This window comes from Pleuronectes platessa, chromosome 15 (assembly GCF_947347685.1).
Source record: "Pleuronectes platessa chromosome 15, fPlePla1.1, whole genome shotgun sequence".
NCBI classification, from domain to species: domain Eukaryota; kingdom Metazoa; phylum Chordata; class Actinopteri; order Pleuronectiformes; family Pleuronectidae; genus Pleuronectes; species Pleuronectes platessa.
The window spans coordinates 13,209,688-13,230,675 of NC_070640.1; the positions used below are offsets into that span (position 1 = coordinate 13,209,688).

Below are 20,988 nucleotides of genomic sequence, written 5' to 3' on the forward strand. Positions count from 1 at the left end.
TGTCGGACTGGGAGCTAGTTGTTTGTGTGTGTCGGACTGGGAGCTAGTTGTTTGTGTGTGTCGGACTGGGAGCTAGTTGTTTGCGTGTGTCGAACTAGGGTCATAGATGTTAGTGTGTCGAACTGGGATCGAGTTGTTCCTGTGTGTCGTATTGGGAGTGTAGTTGTTTGTGTGTGTCGGATTGGGAGTGTAGTTGTTTGTGTGCATTGGACTGGTAGCGTAGTTGTTTGTGTGAAGGTCAGCAGGCTGGTTTTCTGCTGCGGTTTGCAGTTCTATAAGCACTTGAGAAGCACAGGGTCTTTCCCATGCTAATCAGGATGGTGCCGAAGAATGACTCGTAATCTAATCGATGCAGACACTTAGAGAGTCAGACTGTGTTCTTTAAAGAGAACTGCACATACTTTACATCTTGTAACATCAGATACCCTGATGACGAGACCAAATCCTTTAAAGAAGCAGGAAAAAAGTTTTGATTAAGAGGCGAGGAAGAAGACGTGTGTCACACCTCACAGAAACTCAACAGACAGGTGCTGTAAACCCACACCGCATCCGTGCCAAAAATCCTGTCCGTTCATTGACTTGCTGTCGTTTTTAGTCTTTTCCTTAATCACTTTGATCCTGATGAATAACTTGCTGATATGTTGAGACTGGCCTCACGCTTTGTGCAAACGATAATGGACCTAACGTGGTTCTGGACAAAAGTTTGACAGGCATAACCGGCACTGTGCTAACCGAGGATAATGGAACTGTGCTGTCTGTCACTGCCTCTCTGTTTCCTCGTCATCCTCGGGAGTGTGCTTTGAGATCGCCACCATGTGCCGTCAGTAGATGAATCACCGTTTCAAAAGGACTGGTGGGCGGCAGGTTGACGCCCACGTCAACACTGATCACTCGATGGCCATTTAGCATCAGTACAACAAGTCGTGCTGTCATCCTACCGGTAGCTGTGGCAAATCTGACACCAGGAATAAGAGGGCCGATCACGGGTGGATGATAGCTAAAACATTCCTGAAGCCATGCTCTCCAGCAGAGTGAGAATGGTGCTATCACAGCTGAGAGCTAAAATGGCCATCAGTCTTGGCTGTGATTGCAGGTTCCAGGGATATACTGAGAGCTCGTCCAGGAGCTGCATCATCTCCGAGTCGCTGCCATCATTCCTTAATGACGTTTCCTCTCTCTGTGTCTCCAGGGAAATACTCCTCCAATGGTGGTGAACACCGACACGCTCGACGGTTCCCCATATGTAAGGATTATGTTTAATCTCCCTTTTATTGTATTAGCATGTCAGGCTCTACCACATAACTCACTTAACTGCCTTCATATTCACTCTGTATTACGAGTAGTTCCATTACATTCCCAGCATCCAGGTAGGTTTGTCACTCATGGTTTTAACCTGAATGACAACAAATATTTGTGTTTTCGATTAAAATACAGTTTCTCTGTTACACATCTGACAGAACGGAGATATCGCTTCACTCGATCCGTTAATTAGGCCGTTTCTAAAATGAATGCCCACATTAACGTGAATAGTGAGGGATTAGAGAACGAGGCGTCTCCGAGAAAAGCCTCCAATCGCATGCAGGCCAGTATTTCTGCAGCACTAGGAAAAGTTGTTTTCTAGGTCAGACACCAAAACAGCGAAGTCTGAAGTTGTTTGAATTCACTCTTCCTCTGGGACGGGGGTAAAGCTGATGTGAAGCTAAACTGTCCAGCCACAAGACGAATTAGACAGAGAGTAGTGCCGCCATTATCGACCAGGTACCACACAAACAACGATTTTAGATCAAACTTAGTGGACAGTCTGGTAAAGGGAAGCTGTAATTAGCTTTAGTGACTATGATGCTGTATTTAGGAGCTGAAAGGAAGATCCAGCTACCTGATTGCCCAGAGGGAAACTGCTGAACCAACATAATTGACTTTAGGAATTAGACTCTTATAGTAGTGTAAAAAACTGTTTAATACAAAAATAACTGTACCTCAACATCAAATGTCTACTACTTGACACTATGAACTAACATTTGTTTCCGACAGGTGAATGGGATAGAGGGGGAAATCGAGTATGAAGAGATCACACTGGAGAGAGTGAGTCGGATAAAAAAAAAATTTTTTCACATTTTTACCACTTCTAATTATACCTGATCGGTCATGTCAAATGTCCCTGATGTGATGAAAAACGTTTGTTTTGTGTGGTTTTGCATCTGCAGGGTAACTCAGGCCTGGGCTTCAGCATTGCAGGGGGAACAGACAACCCTCATGTGGGCGATGACCCCAGCATCTTCATCACCAAAATCATACCCGGAGGAGCGGCGGCTCAGGACGGACGGCTGAGGTAAAAACCATTCGTACTGTGTTACAGGAAGCACCAAGCCAGTCCAAACGTTTGCATTACGTTCCCAAGTCCATGATATATGAAATCATGGGACGTCCATGCCCGGCCAACTCACCTGAGTAAAATGCTGCTCTATTGGCCTTGTGATCTATTTCTCTTCACCATCCTTCACAATGTATTGTCACTGAATCCCCTTTAGACAACCTGTCACTTCTCTATCAAAATACTTCAACATCTCTCCTTCGTGTCCTAAATATTGTACCACAGCACAGTATTGAGTGTCTGTCACTCTCAACACCCAAATTATATCTGAGAGGGCCTGCCTGTTTGATTCAAAATCTCCAACCAAACTATAATCGTCCAATTATTTGTGTCCGTCAACTCAAAGTGATTATTTGACAGTAGTGTAGTGTGAAAACAGTGTTCTTATCAAATAAATGTAATGGATGGTATATTTTCCAGAAACCTGTTATAAGAAATAAAATGCAACAATATAACATTTGTTTTCCCATGAGGCTGCAGTTCAGACTCGGCCTTTCTGAATGAAAACTGTAGAGCCCGACTGGTTTAAAGGGCTCATCGACCAACATGAGCCTTTCATAGATAAATCAGCATCCGTGTTTATGTTTGCAGTATGCGCAAAATATCTAAATGTATATTTTACAGAATAAACAACGCTGAAATGTGGTGCATTTATATTGACATTTTAAATATATATATATATATATGAAATGTCTTAACTCAAGTTCTAGAATAGTAAATAAAGTAAATGGTTAAACCTTCAAATACCAATTCTCCTCCTCCTCCTCCTCCTCCTCCTCCTCCTCCTCCTCCTCCTCCTCCTCCTCCTCCTCCTCCTCCTCCTCCTCCTCCTCCTCCTCCTCCTCCTCCTCCTCCTCCTCCTCCTCCTCCTCCTCCTCCTCCTCCTCCTCCTCCTCCTCCTCCTCCTCCTCCTCCTCCTCCTCCTCCTCCTCCTCCTCCTCCTCCTCCTCCTCCTCCTCCTCCTCCTCCTCCTCCTGAATTGGCGTTAGAGTTTAAAGAGTGCCCAGAGAAAACCCTTATAACTGCCTGAATGCACATTGTTATTTTCATGACCATGATTGTCTGAAATATCTTGAAACTGTCCCGGACGTCATGTTGCTTTCAGACTATTCGCACAATGTAAAATTTAACACAAAAGCATTTTCCCGTCAGGGTAATTCTTCAACTTTGAGTGATTCATGAGAGGGATCCTTGCAAATCTGAACAAACAACCCTGAGACCTTTTCAAGAGCAGTGCTGAACCTTTTATACTGCATGCAGATAAATTGTTCTTTATACCTTGATAAAGTTTGGATTTTTAAAATATGTGTGTGGGTGTGTGAGTGTGGGTGTGCGTGAGCGTGAGCGTGTGTTATATATGGCCTCTCAAACAATGTGCACGTCACACTATTGTCACTACAAAACCTTGGATGAAGACGTCGGCAGTCATTTCTTTTGGAGCCTCAGTGGTTAAAACCTCAAGAATCATTTCAGTCTTACAAACTGTTACACTCTATGATATCCAGGGCTGTGAAATCGATTTTAAACACATGAATGGAATTGTGATAAGTGGAGTTTTCAGGCCCTTGGAGGAAGAATGTGTGTTACTGAAAATAGCCATTTCATCAAAATCTTGCTCCAAAATCAGCTGTCACTTAAAATTCAACTCCTCCTGCAGTAATTTTCAAGAGCGGTTAACCCAAAGAGAGCAATATCAACAGTGCAAGGGTCTTTACCCTTTTAGAATTGTCTGTTGAGGGCTGGGGGAAAGGCGAGACATCGGTGGTGAAACTGGATCCCCAACAGAGCGATAAGTGACTGCTCCTGACCTCGTCTGGTGCAGGATTACATCCGATTTCTGCACCAACACAGAAACTCAACGCTGTGTTTTCACTCTCCCTCCCACTGTGTCTCTCTGTCTGTCGCTTTCTCCGTTTCTTAGTGTGAACGACTGCATCTTATTTGTGAATGATGTTGACGTGCGGGAGGTGACACACAGCCAAGCTGTGGAGGCTCTGAAGGAGGCAGGTGCTATCGTCCGCCTTTACGTTCTCCGCAGAAAACCGGCGGCTGAGAAAGTCACAGAAATCAAACTCATCAAAGGGCCTAAAGGTGCGTGGGAGTGTGGATCAGTGTACCGCATCAACACTTTTGTGTTGGCTCGGGGAGGCTTTTTACCTGGCTAAGCTGTGCCCTCTGGATTGAACAAATCTGCTCTGTGTTAACCCCTCTATCTCCTCAGCCCCTCTCTCTGCTTTCTTTTCCCAGGACTGGGTTTCAGCATCGCCGGAGGGGTGGGAAACCAGCACATACCAGGAGATAACAGTATCTATGTCACCAAGATTATTGAAGGCGGAGCGGCTCATAAAGATCAACGTCTGCAGATCGGGGACAAGATCTTAGCGGTCAGTCAATCATATGTAATAACTTCCAGCATGCAGAGATATGAGCCCACACACAAATGCGTCACGGACAACCTCAGACTCTCACCTCTGAAGCACACACACACATATTCACACACACCCTCACACATTTGTGTGCATTAGCAACAGTGAAGTATCGGGGGCCTGTATAAATTACAGCCGTTATTCTCATGTCCTGAATTTACATGTGAATAGATGTGTAGGCTGGAATAAATGTTGAACTGTGGTGTAGCTGCAATAAAACACAAGCAGCACTACTGCCATCTGCTGGAGAACAGGGAGACTGTGACATAGCGGCTGATGACAAGCTCGATTCCAGTGACTTCAAAATGGTGCTTGGTTTTGATTAAATGGTGTCTGGGCTAATGGATGCTCTGCCTCTGAATGGAATATAGCAAAATGCTTCTGTTTATTATGAAACTGTTTGCAAAATACAATTAAAATTAGTAATTGTATTAGCAAAAATGATAATAAGATGATCTAATCTGTACAGCAAACCACCAGCTCACTATTTAAAACAGATGTAGTGGATTACAGTAATAGATTGTGTCCTAGGGTGACTTGAACTATGATTCTGCAGTTTGACGATCCGTCTATTAATCTATTTATCAGCAGAGTAATGCATTTATGATATATTTAGTCTATCATTTTAGATAATACCACCAAATAGTTGAGCCGTTTTTGATCTAGAATTAACATTTACATTTTGTTGTGCCTCTTGGTCGGCTGTGGCTCAGGAGATAGAGTGGGTTGTCCACTAACAGAAAGTTTTAGGGTTGATCCCCGGCTCCTCCAATCTGCATTACTTGAGCACGACACTGAATCCCCAAATTGGACCAGGTGGTTGTTCCGTCAGTGTGTCTGTGACGTGTGATGCATATAGAAGTGCTCTCTGGATGTCCGTGCAAATGGGGTAATATAAATAGCTTTGAGTGGTCATAACAATGGATAGATGCAATATAAAAACAGTCCATTAATAGTCAGGTCGTCACTAGGATGATCGGACTGTTCTGAAGAAAAGCGACCTTCATAAATGTAAATTGTGGCCGGATGAGGGATTCAGTGTTTCTCTGGTCCTCAGTACAGCGGCCGTCTGTGCGACTGACGCTCACTTTGTTTCCCTGCTTGCTGCCAACGCTCAGGTGAACAGCGTGTGTCTGGAGGATGTGATGCACGAGGATGCGGTGGGGGCTCTGAAGAACACAGCCGAGGTGGTGTACCTCAGGGTGGCCAAGCCCAACAACCTGTACCTGACCAACTCCTACAACCCTCCAGACCTCACCAGCAGTAAGCCCCTCTCCTGACGCACACGGCTAGATCAAAACCAGAAGTGTTCATATTTGAACCAATAGTCAATGATAGTCGAGAGAAAACCCTGTTCTTTGTAAATCACTGGAGAGGACAGTGGGACTACTAAGAAAATGAAAAGCTCATGTTTACTGGTTCAGGGGCATTTTCTTTCTACCTTTGACACGAATCCGCCTCTGGATGAAAGACTACTTCTAACAAACAAAAACTGCAATAGGATTTCCCAACACGATACACAACAATTTTTCCGACCACATATACAAAATATCATATTACACAAATGCATTTACTCAGTAGAGAAGCCAAACAGCCCGAAGTCTGAACTTCTATTTTAGCTGATATTGCATATCTGTGTACAGCAGCCCTCTGGAATATTATACATCTTTTTGTGTGCTATTCTTCCAGCATATTCCCATATGGACACTGAACTCAGCCACCCCAACTATCTTGGCTCAGATTACCCACAAGCCCTTACTCCCACCTCACCTAGTCGGTTTTCTCCTGTTCTGCACGGCATGATGGGAGATGATGACATCCCCAGGTGAGCAATGATCCACTGGCTTTTCCTCAGGTTCCCTGGTTGTTATTAGCAGTGTTTGCAGCAGCGGTGGTTTTATTAACAGTATTTGTAAATCTACACTCTTTTATTCACACTACATGTTTCTGTCTTAATCAGGGAGCCTCGCAGAGTTCTGATCCACCGAGGCTCCACAGGTCTGGGGTTCAACATTGTCGGGGGCGAGGATGGAGAGGGAATCTTTATCTCGTTCATCCTGGCAGGAGGGCCAGCGGACCTCAGCGGAGAGCTGCACAAGGGCGATCAGATCCTCAGTGTAAAGACACTCATCTGTATAAAGTTGTCACGCAGCACATTCACGTATCCCACAGTAGCACTGAGTGATTGTCCATGCTGTGTGTTTGCATCAGGTGAACGGCGTGGACCTGCGCATGGCGACTCATGAACAGGCAGCTGCAGCGCTGAAGAACGCCGGCCAGACGGTGACCATCATCGCTCAGTATCGGCCCGACGGTACGGCAACAACTGTCATACATAACAACATACCTCCATGCATATAGATTCTCACATATATACAGATTCACAATAAATGTAGACTTAAAATGTTTGTCCGAAAATGTCCAATCAACAACCACTTGTTTCATGGATCGAGAGATTTATTTTAAATCTCTAGCAGAGTTTCTGTGTGCTTGTTTGCACAATATCTCAAAAACACATCAAACACCCAAAGATGAAGAAGAAATGCAGACAATGAGCAAAGTAGTGAGCTAGAATTTGTATTTTGAAAATTCTATTGGAAACAAAAGGAAGTCAACCACTATTGGTTACATTCACTCAGCCAAGGCTTAAGTTTTTAGTGCCATAACACTTCTTGGCCGTGAGTGACTTTACATAAAAAGGATTCAAATTGGTTCTATGCAGAAGGCTAAAGAGTGTTTACATAAGGGGAGTTGAGGTTACTGCTCAGTACGATACTGTTAGATAAGTGGGATGGATGCATCTTCATCGGTTACGAAGCAAACCTGTCGTGTGACTGAGTGTAAAACGAAAGCTCCTCATGCGTTTGTCTTTCTGTTTTCAGAGTACAGCCGCTTTGAAGCAAAGATCCACGACCTGAGGGAACAGCTGATGAACAGCAGCATGGGCTCGGGGACCACGACGCTAAGGAGCAACCCAAAGAGAGGCTTCTACATCAGGTCTGACACCAACAGTAGAAACAGTTGGCTTTGGTACAACATGACACCTATGGGTGAAACTGTGGTAAACAAATCCTTTGACTTCCACGTAGCAGAGATCCGTCTACATACAACATCAATAATTCTGGCAATACAATTTACATTGATACGCCTAAATACTCAAACCCCCCTTTAAAAACCACTTTCATCCAATGGACTTGCTGCATATGCTAGTTCAAAACTCATACATCCAAACATTGAACACCAGCTGCCATTTTTATAACCCAAAAATCCCAACATGCTGGGAAGCTGATCAAACCTGTTCAGCCAATTGTGTCACTAGAAGGCCGATAGACTCTTAGCTGTGGCAGCACATCACTGTTTCAAACCCCTGGACATCGAAGCCCTGTCAGGAGCAGTCACATCAAACCAAACCACAGAAGAAGGTGACAGCAGTAAATGAAGTTTGTAGAGAAAGAGCAAAGTAAGTTCATAACAATCCACACACAATCTGGGCAACCAGTAGAAACAGAAATGGCCAGTGTCCAGTTGTCAAACCATACACCACACTGCACTGAATACATACTGGAGCATGGTATTACCTTCAGACGGATTTCATGCTTGATTCCTTGTGTGAGTGGAACCTTACGGTCCACGGAGTGCTGTCAACGGCCACCTGTTCGGCAGGGTCCGGATATTGTCCGGATTTCTCAGGTTGTGTTCAATTAGCTTGAAGCAGCGACATGAACTCCGACGCGTCCTCCTCATGATCCACGACGGTGAAGAAAATGTGTTGTGTTATTTTCGCCATTTTGACAGAAGTTCGCCCATAAAAACTCCCTCCGTGATTCAGACACGCGTCTCCCGCGTCCGTCTGGTTTTCCTACAGAGTCACGGACACAACACGTGCGTGTTTATTGATAACGGGTCTGTGATAGCCGCCGGTTAATAATACGTAACTCCCGCGACATTTACGCAACGTGCGTATTCGTGGCGTCGCCAGAACGCTTCGTGAGTTTACCTGAATACCTTTATTTACCTTCCCAAGGTGGTTCTGTGAGCGCGAAGCAGCCATTATAGATATGAATTAATTAATTCATACAGAAGGGATGATATTAACGTTTTTACTTATTCTCACTCCTTTTATATATTATTATTACTATTATTATTTTATATTTTTAGTTTGAATGTATTTATGTAGTTTAAATCATTAAGGTTTAAAAAATGTTGCGTCAGTTCGTAAACAATATTTTTTTTTTACTTGTTTGTATACTTTTTCTTTATTTTATTTACATGCTCAAAATACAAAAATGAAAGAAGTTCCACTAAAATAATCCCAATATTCCAATATTTATTGAATCATTATGTACAAACATAATTATTACAAACAGTTCTTTTGAGAAAAATATGGGATAAAAATGAAACCAAATCGACAAGACAAATCCAAATTATAAACACTGGGGAAATTGAACGTGAAATGAAAAATTGAGAGATGGATTATCGAGGGATTTGATCAATTTAAATGAGATTTGATCCAAACTGATGTGATCTGCGATAAAAACCGAACAATGTATCATCGTTTCCCACTTTAATCTTAACGTTCTTCATTTATCCTTCACAACACAAAATTGCCATTCGTCATCTAAGCAACTTAGCCTCAGGGGTGGAAGTAGCAAAAGACAACCGAAAGAGATGGAGGTGCTGTGAAAATGCTTCCACCTTAATAATGGAGGTGATGGAAAAATTTGTCATATATTGTCATTTGATTTGATAAACTTCATCATGTCCCTATTCAGTTTTCTCTCTGCTAATGTGTCATTTCTATTGTAACGTTTGAGTCTTCCTGTTCGCCTTCACATTAACATAAAGTGTGGGTTCAATACAAGGTTACAGGTGTTACAGCATACACCCACAGTGTTTCATTTGATGCAGCCTTCAAAAAATTACATATCGGATTTGGATATTTCTTTAAAAAGATGATGATTTATGTTTTTTCCATGAAGTGACTGATTTCCATGATCTCCTCACTCAGGGCTCTTTTCGACTATGATAAGACTGCGGACTGTGGCTTCCTCAGTCAAGCGCTGGGCTTCAGGTTCGGGGATGTGCTGCATGTGCTGGACTGCGGGGATGAGGAGTGGTGGCAGGCCCGTAAAGTCAGCCCCCAGAATGAGGCCGAGGAGGTCGGCTTCATCCCCAGCAAGCACAGGTCACACACACTGTCCATCGACGAGCACGCACATATCTAAGGTTTTATGTTCGAGAGCAAATAACAGTGATTTATGGAAAAGTTTAGTAGGTCGTTTGTCATTTTAAGCTCGACTGTTCATATAATTGAACGAAATTATACATGTTATAAGTCTCATTATATAACCAGAGTGTAAAAACCCATTGGAGCCCTGATCACTTGTGATAAATGTCGTGTTATATTGCTCAACCACGTCCATCTTTCTCATTCTATCCCCCATGAACCTTATGACTACGTATTATGCTGTACAATGTTCTGTGTTTCGAGTACTTAATATGTGCGCACTTATATGTTCTGTCTACTTATATGTTCAGACCTGGGATCAGAGAGAAACAGCATTTCACTCCCGAAATGACAATGGAGTTGACTTTGACTTTAACTTTGATCTTTTCCTCTCTCCAGGGTGGAAAGAAAAGAGTGGTCTCGTGGTAACACCAAAGAGAGGGTGAGTTCACTCACCAGAGTCGACTGACAGACTCCTTTTCCCTCAAAGCGTCTCCCCCTGTGTAAATCTCTGCTCTTGTGTCTGTCGCAGGACCACGGTCGGGACAGCTTGGGCCCTCAAGGTAATTAGTATGAAGCGTGGATGTTCTCTACATTGACTCTGCAAGCTGCCATTTACACATTCTGACATTCTCTCGTATTTTAGTAAACATAATGCACGTGTTCACATTCTGCAGACTCCTGTTTTGTCCATCCATTACGAGATGAATTGCTCGATCGAAGGTGCTAGTAGCATCGGCCAATGCGAATGTGTAAAACTGTCAATAACTGCAGACTCAGAGCCGTCCTTTCTCTACAACTACCCTGCTCTTTGGCATCGCTGTCATCTTTAAATACCTCCCTGCCAACGTCACAGTTACTGCCAAGTATAATCACAAGCAGTCCTCATTACCATTTTCCTCCAGACTTTGGTCCAAGGCACACTTCACCTTCACAGGCAGGTCTTTTTTTATTTCCTCAGTGGGGCCATCTGATGTATTAGCTCCAGGATTTTAAAGCCACACATAGAAAGATTTGCACACGGCTACACTCAGGCTCCCCCTGCAGGTGGGATACGTAATTCACTGCGGTAAATACAAGTTGATCTTGAAACCGACAACCAGCACAAGATACAGCAAACAAGCGAAAGTTATGACTTACTACTTACTTACTAACAACTGGTCAGCATCTGCCCTGCATCCTTTGGTCCTTTAAGCTCTCGCAGTATTTCCCTGAATTTCCGTTTCTTGCTCGGTCACTCTCTCTTTTCTTTTTCTTCGCTTCCTCAATAAACTCCCTCTTTGGTTTGTACTGTAGCTCTGCCGTGATTTAAACACAGAGAATTGCAAGATAGTTGTCGCTTGTCATTGCAGGCGTCCAGGGAGCGCTTTAAAAGTTTGTGCACCATCAAAATGATAGCTGTTATTTAAAGGTATAAACCTACGTTGTGTCGCTTTAAAACACATCCCAGTCATTAAATCCAAGTACAACCGCACATATGCACACAAAGCTATAAATAAACGGGATTTCATATTGGTTAAAAGGAAGTTGGCTGAATGTGTCTGTGCTCTGTCTCCAGGGAGAGATAAAACATCGCAGAGTTATGAGACAGTCACCCAAGTGGAAGGTAATGTCAACAAGGAAGCAGCTCATTCTTTAGTTCCTTTGTTATCAAATTGCACTCTCCTGAACGCCCCCCCTCTCTTTCTCCTCCCGCTAAGTTCATTACGCGAGGCCCATCATCATTCTGGGTCCCGTGAAGGACAGGATAAACGACGACCTGTTGTCTGAGTTCCCCGATAAGTTTGGATCTTGTGTCCCACGTAAGTAATTGCCATGTCAGTCACACAGACCGAATCACTGATTCTCTGCCCATGATATGATGTCAGTGCTGCCACCTGCCACCATTTTAGGCTTATATCTGCACAATGTGTCCCCTTCTCAGAGAAATAACAGCTTTAATTTTGAGATTCTAGGCGATGTGATCGTGTGCACTGCTTTGACAGTTTACTGTTCTGTGCTCGATAGACACCACGCGGCCCAAGAGAGAGTATGAGGTGGACGGGAGGGACTATCACTTTGTGTCGTCGCGGGAACAGATGGAGAAGGACATCCAGAGCCATCGGTTCATCGAGGCCGGCCAGTACAACAGTCACCTGTATGGCACCAGTGTCCAGAGTGTCCGCGAGGTGGCTGAGCAGGTGCGATATAAAAAATTAATAGCAAGACATAACATTTTATCTGTTGTTTTCCCAGTCCTTTGTTGTCATTGGTTTTAATTGCTTCCACTAATTGCAAAACAATAACTCGCATTGTATTTACAGGATCAAGCACATTAATGCTAAATTTGATGAATTAACTGGCGATCATAAATAGCTTTGATTTGAATTGTGTGTATAAAATGTTTTATAAAAGAACAAGAACTAAAAATGTTTTGAGTAATTTGCCGAAACCTCCCGTGGCTTGTTTCCCTAATTAACTGGCAGTTTTGAAGTCATAACCGAAATAACAGTGTGTGTTTATTAATCCTCATCACTTCTCTCCCTGCACTTGTGCACGAGCAGCAGGGGAAACACTGCATCCTGGATGTATCGGCCAACGCTGTGCGCAGACTACAAGCAGCTCAGCTTCATCCCATCGCCATCTTTGTACGGCCCAAGGCGCTGGAGAACGTCCTGTGAGTTCTTATTTCATCAAATAAATGGTCATCAGAAACCGAACATGTCGTCCAGCATCAACTTTTGAAGAGCGCCCTCCCCTGATTGACTTTTGTGATGTGATGTCAACAGAGAGATCAATACTCGTCTGACGGAGGAGCAGGCCAGGAAAGGAATGGACCGAGCCCTAAAACTAGAACAAGACTTTCTAGAGTGCTTTTCAGGTGAGCACACAATGAGACTCTGTGTACACAAGGTAACACGACTCCGTCTACACTCCTTGCACAGTTACCAGTGGGTTAGTGTTTGGAATTTGACGGCACCAGAAGGTAAACCTGAGCTTATACACCTGCATCCTGGAGCCCATCGGCAACAATCTAATGACGAATTAGCCTCTGGGGGCCATGGACAATAATTTGGGGCTTCCGGTGTAGACAGGGGATATATGAGTCCAAGACTCCATCTTCCACTCGCCGTTAACAGTCCAACTCAATACATTTATCACATGAGTCAAAACGACTCGAGCATCTCTCCACACAAAACACAAACAGAGGTGTTTAGAATCAGAATCAGAATCAGAATCAGAATCAGAAAGTATTTATTGCCAAGTAGGTTTACACCTACAAGGAATTTGCTCTGGTTATTAGTGCATACAATGAACATAGAAACATAAAAACATAAAAACACAATAAATACAACACACATAAGAAAAGCAATAAAAAGAAACAATATATATTTACTCACTATTTAATTCTTATTTAATCCCTTTTTCTAATATTTATACAAAGTAACATTTATTTAGACATAAACATATCTAAATAAAATATATATAATAGATAAAAGATATAAAAAGTGAAGTAAAAAGTGAAATGCAACATGCAAAACAGTGAACAGTGTCAGATTGCAATATGCAATGTAATGCAGTTTATGGTCCAGACTTCAACAGCTATCTTAATACAAATGTGGATAATTAAAAAAAATGAATTTTTTAATGTCACTTCATTGTTTCACAAATGAAAAGGAAAATAAATTCCTCGTCCACATGGATGAGCTCCACATTTACATATTCCCACTATTGCTGAAGGAGTTAAATGGGAAAATGAATGTGTTCCTGGCGGACTCCGGGATTTTTTTTTTTTTTTTAAACATTTAAGAGACACATTTAGGGCAAATCACAGCGGTCGCCAGGAAATGAACGTTAGGGTTCTCTGACAAATCCGCCGCAGAGATCATGAGCAGCTGCCACGTGTGACATTTTATCAGCCACTAAAAGAAAACCTTGTGAGACGGAATAAATGTGCAAGACACTTTGTAGGCGTACATGCATCCTGGGAATGTGCCTTTTGTATAACAGTTGCGATTTTGCACAATACCGATTTTGCACGGATGATCAAAGTGAATATTCATTATGCATCTTAACTGATGATTCCTCCCAACGTCTTGCAAACACATCTGACAAACTTCCATCTCTTTCTGCCCCCCCTCCCCCCTCCCCTCTTCCTGAATGTTTCCTGCTGTCTCTCTTTTCTCTTTGTTTTGCCACTGCTTGTGCCCCCCCCCCCCCCCCCCTCTTCTGTTGTCTCTCCCTCCCCGGCCCGTCCTGCTGCAGCTGTCGTGGAAGGGGACAGCTTTGAAGAGGTCTATCACAAAGTAAAGACAGTGATCGAGGAGCAATCAGGGCCTTACATCTGGATCCCCACTCGGGAGAGGCTGTGATGCTGCACCCCCGCCCCCGCCCCGCTCCCCGCCCGACCGGCCTTCCCTCACCAACCACCGACCTGACACCACCCTTCACCCTCACAGCCAAGCCAGCCTCGCCTGCCTGTCTGTCCTCCAGCAAAGTCAGTGCTTAGGCAATCACTGAGAATGACACAGAGAGACAAATGCATACTAAGACAAACACAGAAACCGAGACAGACACAGGAAGTGACACAGCGAGGGAAAGAACGATACCAAAAAAGAGACTCTGAGACAGACGTGAGCACAGCTTTGTGTTATTCGACAGAGAAAAGACTAAATCAGTATTTAATGAGGCACGACTGAGTCTTGAGGTCCTGTTTCACATTTAGCATTAAAATGCATCTTGGTACAGCTGTGCACCCAAAACTGGGGATGTAAACATCCTGAGCAAGGGTTATTTAGCGATGCCAAACAATTTTAGCGTTTTAGTTTCAATACAGTTTAAAAATCAAATATGAATCAAATTATACATCACAGCTTGTGAGATTTCTGGTGCATTTTGATGCCATTTGTGAGCTGCAGTTCATGTCATCTGCATCTATACACGTTATACCTGCTGGACACACGAGACATCAGGTCTGAGCAGGGCTTGAAAGGGAGTAGAGGGTGACGCAGCAGGGACGGACACCGAGGTAGTATTAGCACCACCTCAACCTCCCCATCCCTCGGGTGTCTCACGCTGAACACCTCCACGTGCCCATGTCGGAGATGGAGGTGCCCCAAAAAAGACACTGGCCCCCCCCTTTTTATATCAGCTCCTGGCTTTCTCTCCTCCTCCTCCTGTCAGCTCTGCCTTGTTTCACGACAGGAGAGGGGGACGACTGGGAACAGGAATCTCCTCTTGGTTCTGGGCGTGAACTCAGAATTCCACTGTAGTGACCAAGACTGACACGTGCTCAGTCGCCCATGTTGAATATCGCAAGGCATTATTTAACGAGCAGTTCTAATAATTATAATGATAAAAACTCATATGCTGAATTTGTGCATGCATCCTCGAAGACAATGGAGACAGGAGACGAAAAACTATGGAAAATCAGACAAAAAAACTAAAAAAAAGTGGTAAAAAGAAAGGCGAGTAAATAGGCTGTGTTCTTCTTCACCACCTCCCTATCGTGGAGGAGTTTTTTAAGCATGTCTCAAGAAAGAAGAAGAGAAGAGAGACGAGGTCATGAGACATGGTCATGGGAGGCCAGTCCTGAGCACAGTAAAGCTCTGACATCCAGTTTAGCCTCTGCTCTCTTATGCACACACACTCAACGCACCAACACGCTATCACACACACACACACACACAAGCACACACACACACACACTCTTGTCCACTGACCCCCACACACACACACACTCTTGTCCACTGACCCCCCCCCCCCCCCACACACACACACACACACAGAGTTGTAACCTCAGCTGTAACCTAGCACACTCCTCTGCAGGGGGAATGGCTGTTCTGACCTGCTAGTCAGAATTCAGGATGAATGTTATCTCTCTAGGCACAAACAGCAGAGCTGTTAGCTTCATCGCACCACAGCCAACTCACCGGTCACTCTTCCAAAAGAATCCCTCCGCCGCAGACGTACACACTGTTTCCAGTGGCCACAGTAAAAGCCATGGCGTGTGCGTGTGTGTGTCTGCGAGAGCTTGCGCGGGCGTGTATGTGCGTGTGCGTCTGTGTGTATGTGTGCGCATCTGTGCACATTCATGTGTGGAACCTCCTCTGTGTGGGAGGAATAGGTCTTCTTTTATTCTCTCTTCCACTTTTTCCTCTGCTTCTTTCTCTCTTTCGTGTCCACACAAAATAAAAAGCTAAGTCATGTTTAACAAATAAATGGCCTATATATATAAATATAAATATAAATATATATATATATCTTTTTTATGACAATTTCTAACGTGACTAAGTCTGTAAAAATCAACATCTACAAACAATACTCCATTGATTTATTTGGGTAATATTACTGTTTGGTTGTTGGATTTACTCACGTTCCCATTTTAACCCAGCAAAGAGAAATAGGTGAAGCGTTCAGTCCAGTCGATGTAAAGCAGACCTCACTCTAGAGCTTTGAGCTGAAGAATCTGACATGTTCTGGAGTACGTTGACAACGAAGTGAGACACATTTACAATGCAGCTGTGTGTGTGTGTGTGTGTGTGTGTGTGTGTGTGTGTGCGTGTAACTGTGTGTGTGCATCGGTGTGTTTGCAACTTGTGTGCGCGGGTGACAAGAAAGCTCATGTGTTATGTACACAGAGTATAACTGATACCATATGAGAAATATCTATCCTTTATAACATCCACATGGTGGTTATAATGTATAATGCATAAATCAATGGTGTGTGTGTGTGTGTCTGTGTGTGTGTGTGTGTGCCAGGGCGACAGTGAGACATGCACTTGAAGATGTACTGCAATACTCCTATGATGTTATGCAATGAAGATGGTTTATACATGTGTCTAAGATTATAAAGAGTATTTATGAAGTTTGCACTGACGGCATTATATGCTACAGGTATCTGCAGGAAAAAGATGGTGACTGGAAAACAAAGGGACTCTGAGGTTTTATGAGCATGTGTTTGTATTTACTTATAATTGGTCCTGAATTATAAGAGTGAAGGTGGAAGTGTCGATGGAAGTAACCGTATTCATATTTATTGTTTGTTTATATTTTGCTCACTTGCTTCTCTCAGCTGAGGCCTGTCAATGACAAGTTTGGATTTCTGTTTTTGTTCATGGTATATTATTTATCTAGAACTGTCACTGGTTCCATCTCAAGTCTGTGTATTTTATGTGTTTTATTTATTTAAATTTTTTAAACACATTGAGAGAGCTATTTGGGTCTCGGCCAGAAATGCTGTAAATATAATAGGTATGTTGGAGTGTGGCTTCAGCACACTGCTGAATCGATGCAGGTACAGAGTCCATCCGAGCCACAGCCCAGTTTATCTGCTCAAACACACAACATCTACACACACACACACACACACACACACACACAGATATCAGCACGTCCACACACCCATTTACATTTACACACTGAGAGAATCACAGAAACGACAACACACGATGAAACATCCATGAATGGAATAATATGTTTTCTTTCTTTGAACGGTTCAATGTATTTCTTAATATCTCTCTCAGCCATCCGTATCATAGTGTGATATTCCTTATAAAAATATATGACTTTTTACAGAAAAGACTGATTACGAACTTACACAGAGACAACTGATGCAGAAAAATATATTTAACGATGACAAATATCAAGCAAAATAAAATGTTCCAGTTCAGTGAAGCGCTTGTTGTAAATTAGCTATAAAATAATAAAATGAATTTAAAAATGCTTTCTGAAAGTGGACTCAGAGTGGTCTTGTTTTTTGTTCCGGCTGTGGCGATGACTTCATGTGTTCCAGTTCCACACAGTGGACGACTGCAGGGAAAGAGCGCTACGACCAGGAGAGGGCGCTCTCTCTCTTTCTCTCTCTCTCTCTCTATTCAAGCTCCAGACTCTTACAGAAGCTGCTCTCAGCTGCACACATACTTGCCCCCCACCTCTCCTCTCATCAGGAGGAACCATTTTCTCCTCAGAAAAGCACAAAATGAGGATCATTTCCATTTTATTTCATGTTATGCTATTGTGTGTGTGTGTCAACACGAAGATATTGTGGCTTTGTATAGGCTGACATGATTCTGCCTCTGTATTTGCCCCCCCCCCCCTCGACTTCTAATAAGGCACAATCTAGCATTCATTTGAAAATATAAGCTTGATCCAGGTACCACACACACACAGGATCAAACTTGTTCAATGCCGAGAAACCTGCATCAAATTTGGCCATATGCAATTAAATTGAATTTTTAAAGCACCAAATCAAAACATGTTATCTCAAAGAAGACTGTAGCAAATTACAGAGTTCCCATAATGAGCAAGCAGTTGGTTGTGGAGAGTAAACCTCCCTTTTAACGGGGAGTAAACTCCTTGAGAAAGAGAAAGAAATGGGGGAGAGAGGAGAGGTGGGTGAAAAGGGAGAGAGAGAGAGAGAGAGAGAGGGAGAGGTAGCAGGAACCGCTGTCTTCTCTGGCTCTGTCTCATTACAGTTCTTTTAAATCATCATGAAGGGACGTCCTGGTGGTGCGGTGGTTAGCACTGTCGCCTCACAGCATGAGGGTTCCCTGTTTGACTCGCGGGTCAGCTTTGGTCTTTCTGTGTGGAGTTTGCATGTTCTCCACACGTTTGCAATGTTTTTTTCTCTGGGTACTCCAGCTTCCTCCCACAGTCCAAAGACCTGCAGATTGGAGTTAGGTTAACTGGAAACTGAAGTGTTTGTGGGTTTGAATGGTTGCTTGTTGTCGTTGTATGTTGGCCCTGTGGTACGCTAGCGACATGTCCAGGGTCTATTCTGGTCTTCCACCAAATGTCAGCAGAGATTGGCTCCAGCTTTCCCTGTGATCCTCAAAGGATAAGCACGATGGATGGATGGATATTTGCGCATGAGCGAATGGATTTTGTGCAAAATACTTCTTCGAATTTATGCAGTTATGGAATTAGTTATTGGTCTTTTAAATTTAAATTACATTAACGCTGCTACAGAGAAAAACCAAACCAGCTGTTGCCCACTGACCTGCTGGTTGGCCAGTTCATCGGCTTTGCAGCAATTGTGAGTTTAAATCCCTGAGATATTGCACCTGTTTGAATGGCGCCGATATGGAGCCTTGGAATGAGATTATTTTCCCAACTCAAACATACTTAAGGGGGAAAATGTGTGAGGAGGTAAAATATTCATCTCATCTAATCTAATTCATAACCACTCATCTTGTTCAGGGTCATTGCGAGGCTGTGGTGTTTCACTCCAAAAAAATGCAAACCATCAATCACCTGGTTGACCACAGGCGGGTCTCTGCTGTATTATTTCAGCTGAAAGTGATGTGAAGGATCAGACAGAGAGAGGGGAGAACATCCATCACTGAACAGAAACAGGATTTAAAGCTGCAAACGGCTAATGCCTCTCAGCCATCGGGCTACTCCCGCTCGCATGTTTCTGTTATCCTCCTCTGAGCCGTGAACAAGTGTCTGGGCCGCACACCGGGTTGATGCCGCCACTCACGAGCTGGTGGAAGAATGCAGAGATGGATCCCAGAGCGAGGCCGAACATTTGACAAAGTGATGTGGTTTCTTCCAATTCCCTCGTGATTAAGTGACTCACTGGATGAACTCTCTCTTTTATCATGGCAGTGATTCATTTGTTTGAAAAACCTTAGATCTCGTAGAAACAACAATGTATATTACATCCTGTATACGAGGACCATGTATCAATGTATTCCACATGAGTCACTTAAACCAAGTCAGTGTTAAGAACCAAATATCACAACAGAGAAATTAGGAAACTAGAATTGCACTGTGTAGAGTGAGTATCTCTATTTTTCCTTTATGAAACTACATTTAAACTCACTAGATCTAGATTTTTACTTCCTGAACATTCACGAGTTATTCCCTGAGAAATCCGTCCTTTGATCTGGATCCACACCAACATTTTATGGGTTTATTCGTTGAGCCATACCACATCCTTCCACCAGGTTTCATGATAATTAATTGAGTTGTTTTTTGCGAAATCTTACAAACAAACAAACAAAATTTAAATTCACTAGATCCAGATTTTCACTTCATGAACATTCACGAGTTATTCCCTGAGAAATCCATCCTTTGATCTGGATCCACACCAAAACTTAATGGGTTCTTCCACGAGCCATACCACATCCTTCCACCAGGTTTCGTGATAATTAATTTAGTTTTTTTTGCGAAATCGTACAAACAAACAAAGCAATTAATAAAAAATAAAAAACAGGGGTAAAAACGTAACCTCCTTGGCTGTGAAATTAGCCACACAATTGTTTGCCGTCACAGCTCTTGCAGGGATCTCGATGATTATCGAGTTGCGAGGATTACCAGCGATTGTTCACTAGCCGGCTTGACAACAGGCTGGTGATGGAGTGATGCCTCTCTCTGCCTGCTGCTGGGGTCCAGAGCTGCAGTGACAGGCTGGGATTTAGATGAAAAGAGCAGCTGACAGTGTGTGCCAGGCGAGTGTCGAAGAGGAGCCTCAGACCCAGAATTATCTCAAGCGTTCAGAGAAACTCATTCACTTTGGATATACCGCCTGGAGAAGCAGTGAGGCGCTACACTACAACACAAACCCTTCACACAACTCAAAGCCAGATATTACCAGCGGACCTGAAGGGACCTGAGTTGTTCCAAGCATCAGTCCTCCCTGAACGTTACGCACCTCTCAACATGATCACCTTAAGTGCTGAGGCCTTCTCAAATATGAAGGAGAGGTTTTAACATGGGTTATATGGAACACTTCCATTTCCTCCAATCAGGGACAAGTAGAAATCACCAGATTCACTCTAAACATGCAAAGTTTAGTCCTTATTACACATTATAAAGGGAAACACTTAATTTTGAGGTACGGGGGGTGTTTTTCTGTTTAACTCCATTTATTGTTATAGCATTGACTGCTTTGTAGTTAAACTCATCCAATTTAATTTGTGTTTATTGTCTACTAACGTATGAGTATGTTTTTTCGGTGTTGACGCTTTAGCTGTTAG

The 20,988-nt window shown here is 43.3% G+C and overlaps 1 protein-coding gene across 1 annotated transcript in view; it reads left to right on the forward strand.

Moving 5' to 3' along the window:
• LOC128457591 (disks large homolog 4) overlaps positions 1 to 14,402 on the forward strand; it is a 41,017-nt gene extending 26,615 nt beyond the window's left edge. The window contains exons 4-22 of the mRNA XM_053442368.1: positions 1,190 to 1,243; positions 2,032 to 2,082; positions 2,205 to 2,329; positions 4,293 to 4,462; positions 4,619 to 4,755; positions 5,916 to 6,060; positions 6,487 to 6,622; positions 6,758 to 6,914; positions 7,009 to 7,111; positions 7,680 to 7,794; positions 9,806 to 9,982; positions 10,424 to 10,466; positions 10,557 to 10,587; positions 11,583 to 11,630; positions 11,725 to 11,826; positions 12,032 to 12,204; positions 12,568 to 12,680; positions 12,793 to 12,884; positions 14,270 to 14,402. Of these exons, the coding sequence (XP_053298343.1) occupies positions 1,190 to 1,243; positions 2,032 to 2,082; positions 2,205 to 2,329; positions 4,293 to 4,462; positions 4,619 to 4,755; positions 5,916 to 6,060; positions 6,487 to 6,622; positions 6,758 to 6,914; positions 7,009 to 7,111; positions 7,680 to 7,794; positions 9,806 to 9,982; positions 10,424 to 10,466; positions 10,557 to 10,587; positions 11,583 to 11,630; positions 11,725 to 11,826; positions 12,032 to 12,204; positions 12,568 to 12,680; positions 12,793 to 12,884; positions 14,270 to 14,376 (2,079 nt within the window). The 3' untranslated portion in view covers positions 14,377 to 14,402. The remainder of the gene's footprint in view (positions 1 to 1,189; positions 1,244 to 2,031; positions 2,083 to 2,204; positions 2,330 to 4,292; positions 4,463 to 4,618; positions 4,756 to 5,915; positions 6,061 to 6,486; positions 6,623 to 6,757; positions 6,915 to 7,008; positions 7,112 to 7,679; positions 7,795 to 9,805; positions 9,983 to 10,423; positions 10,467 to 10,556; positions 10,588 to 11,582; positions 11,631 to 11,724; positions 11,827 to 12,031; positions 12,205 to 12,567; positions 12,681 to 12,792; positions 12,885 to 14,269) is intronic.
• The last annotated feature ends 6,586 nt before the right edge of the window (positions 14,403 to 20,988 follow it).